The sequence below is a fragment of the Myotis brandtii genome, unplaced genomic scaffold (genome assembly GCF_000412655.1).
Source record: "Myotis brandtii unplaced genomic scaffold, ASM41265v1 scaffold84, whole genome shotgun sequence".
NCBI lineage: Eukaryota > Metazoa > Chordata > Mammalia > Chiroptera > Vespertilionidae > Myotis > Myotis brandtii.
In genome coordinates this window covers 2,933,116-2,935,126 of record NW_005371410.1, presented here as the reverse complement: position 1 = coordinate 2,935,126, position 2,011 = coordinate 2,933,116, and the positions used below count along the sequence as shown (strand labels likewise).

General features: G+C 36.0%; 1 protein-coding gene across 1 annotated transcript in view; it reads right to left on the bottom strand.

Annotated features, from left to right (window-relative positions):
• The window catches only part of RAB1A (RAB1A, member RAS oncogene family), a gene marked incomplete at its 5' end in the record, with an annotated part of 19,155 nt that extends 18,311 nt beyond the window's left edge, over nt 1-844 (bottom strand). The window contains 1 exon segment of the mRNA XM_014532002.1: nt 755-844. Within this exon segment, the coding sequence (XP_014387488.1) occupies nt 755-844 (90 nt within the window).
• Nucleotides 845-2,011: the final 1,167 nt, after the last annotated feature.

The window sequence follows — 2,011 nt, the reverse complement described above, 5'->3', positions numbered from 1 at the left end:
AACAACAATTACTGACCTTTACTTGTGGTAAATAAATAATAAAAAACATAAAGCACATATGTACATACGTCGAAATGACGGAACTTTTTTTTTTTTTATAAGTAAGTGGGAGATGGCGACGTAACCCGAGGACTGTCTGAACTAACAGCTTAGTATTATTAAGACAATAGTTTTGATCTCATGGACAACCCACTGACAGGGTCTTGATAATCCCCAAGGGCCTTTAGTCCACACTCTGAGAACCAAAGATATAATGAGACAGAAAATATGCTAAATTCGAAGGCAGTTGATAAATACTAGAAAGGAGGCTGTGAATTCATTAGGTTGAAAGTCACTTATCTGTTGATAAATCTCAGCATATAGAGCACCATTGTCAAAATGTGCCAGGCCCTGCTTTTTCTTTTTCTTTTGCTAAACTTTTACTTGAAAAGTTGTTTTCCATCAAGTTGCTTTCAACACAGGCCAACTATTTTCCCCTTACCTTACGACCCAAGTTGGAATGAAACATTGTTTGACCTCTACCAAGACTATCAACTCTGATTTTATAAACCACACTTTGCTGAATTTCTTTTAAGAACAACAGCATTTCTTTTATTTAAGACTCAAAGGTATCACTAGGGGTGTATACTCAGAGACTTTAATATATAAATTCTGGAAGATTTAGTTTACTGTGAATAAAACAGCTTAATCTTTTGTCTACCTAGAAAATGTACACAACATTAATTTCTTTAAAGGCATTTCAATTTCAACTTACTGCAAACCTAAGAAGGAGGCAGGACTTTCCAACTCCAGAGTCTCCAATCAGAAGCAACTTGAATAAGTAATCACTGCAAAAAGGAAAAAAAAAATCACATTAATAAAAAGCATATTGTATTGTAAATTCTGCAACAAAATATACCAAGAATAATTAACAGCTCACTGAAGAAGACTACAGCTCTTGAAAAGCCTATCAATAGCTTGAGAAGCCAAAATTGCAACCAACAGCAGAAGCTCTTTTGATGAATCACTACACAGGACGGAATTATCTAAAAGTAAAATAAGCAATGCCACCAATGATCTGAGATCAGTGAACTACTTCCAAGGAAAGAATGAAATAAAACATAAGTGATATGCATTCTTGGAGAGCCCAAAGAACTATGCTAGATAAATCCCATTCCCTTTACAGTATTAGGATACAGAGTTAACTTTCCATTGCTCTTGCCAATAAAACAAATCTCTCCTCCTAATTCCAAGATCAAATCATTTTTTCATAGCAATTTTCCAAGGGGCTTTTATGATCCTTCCCTAGCATCTACCTGGAAGTTCTCCCTTAAAAAAAAAAAAAAAGGATCATTTAACTTCCGGTAACCCTATATGATAAATATTTTAAACTAAAGATGTGGTAAAATCCAAGGCTGTTTGCCTGGCCGGCGTGGCTCAGTGGTTGAGCGTAAACCTCTGAATCAGGAGGTTATGGTTCGATTCCTGGTCAGGGCAGATGCCTGGGTTTTGGGTTTGATCTCCAGTGGGGGGCATGCAGGAGGCAGGCAATCCATGATTCTCTCTCATCACTGATGTTTCTATCTATCTCTCCTTCTCCCTTCCTCTCCGAAATCAATAAAAATAAATTAAAAATAAAAGGCTGTTTTATGAAAACACACAACTTGAGGAACATTCTAAGCTTGTATTAAAGCATTCTTCAGAAAACATTGAAAGCTAGGCTCTGTTTATGTACATTGACCATTGCCAGGCCTGACTCAAAGACCATCCCCAGAGATTCCTTTATGGACCTGAAGACAACAGACTATCTGCCCATGGTTTCCAAAGGAACCCCTCACAGATCCTTCCTAATTCTGACCAGTTCTATTAAGCAATTTCAAAAGGTTAAAAACGATCCAGAATGTACAGTTTATTATTTTAGAAGACATGAGTTTCAATTTTGTTCTTTGTGATTTTGTTTTTAAAAAATGCTACCTATGTAAGGTGAAACCCAAATATCATTCACAATTTAAATTAGGATTACAATGATCAC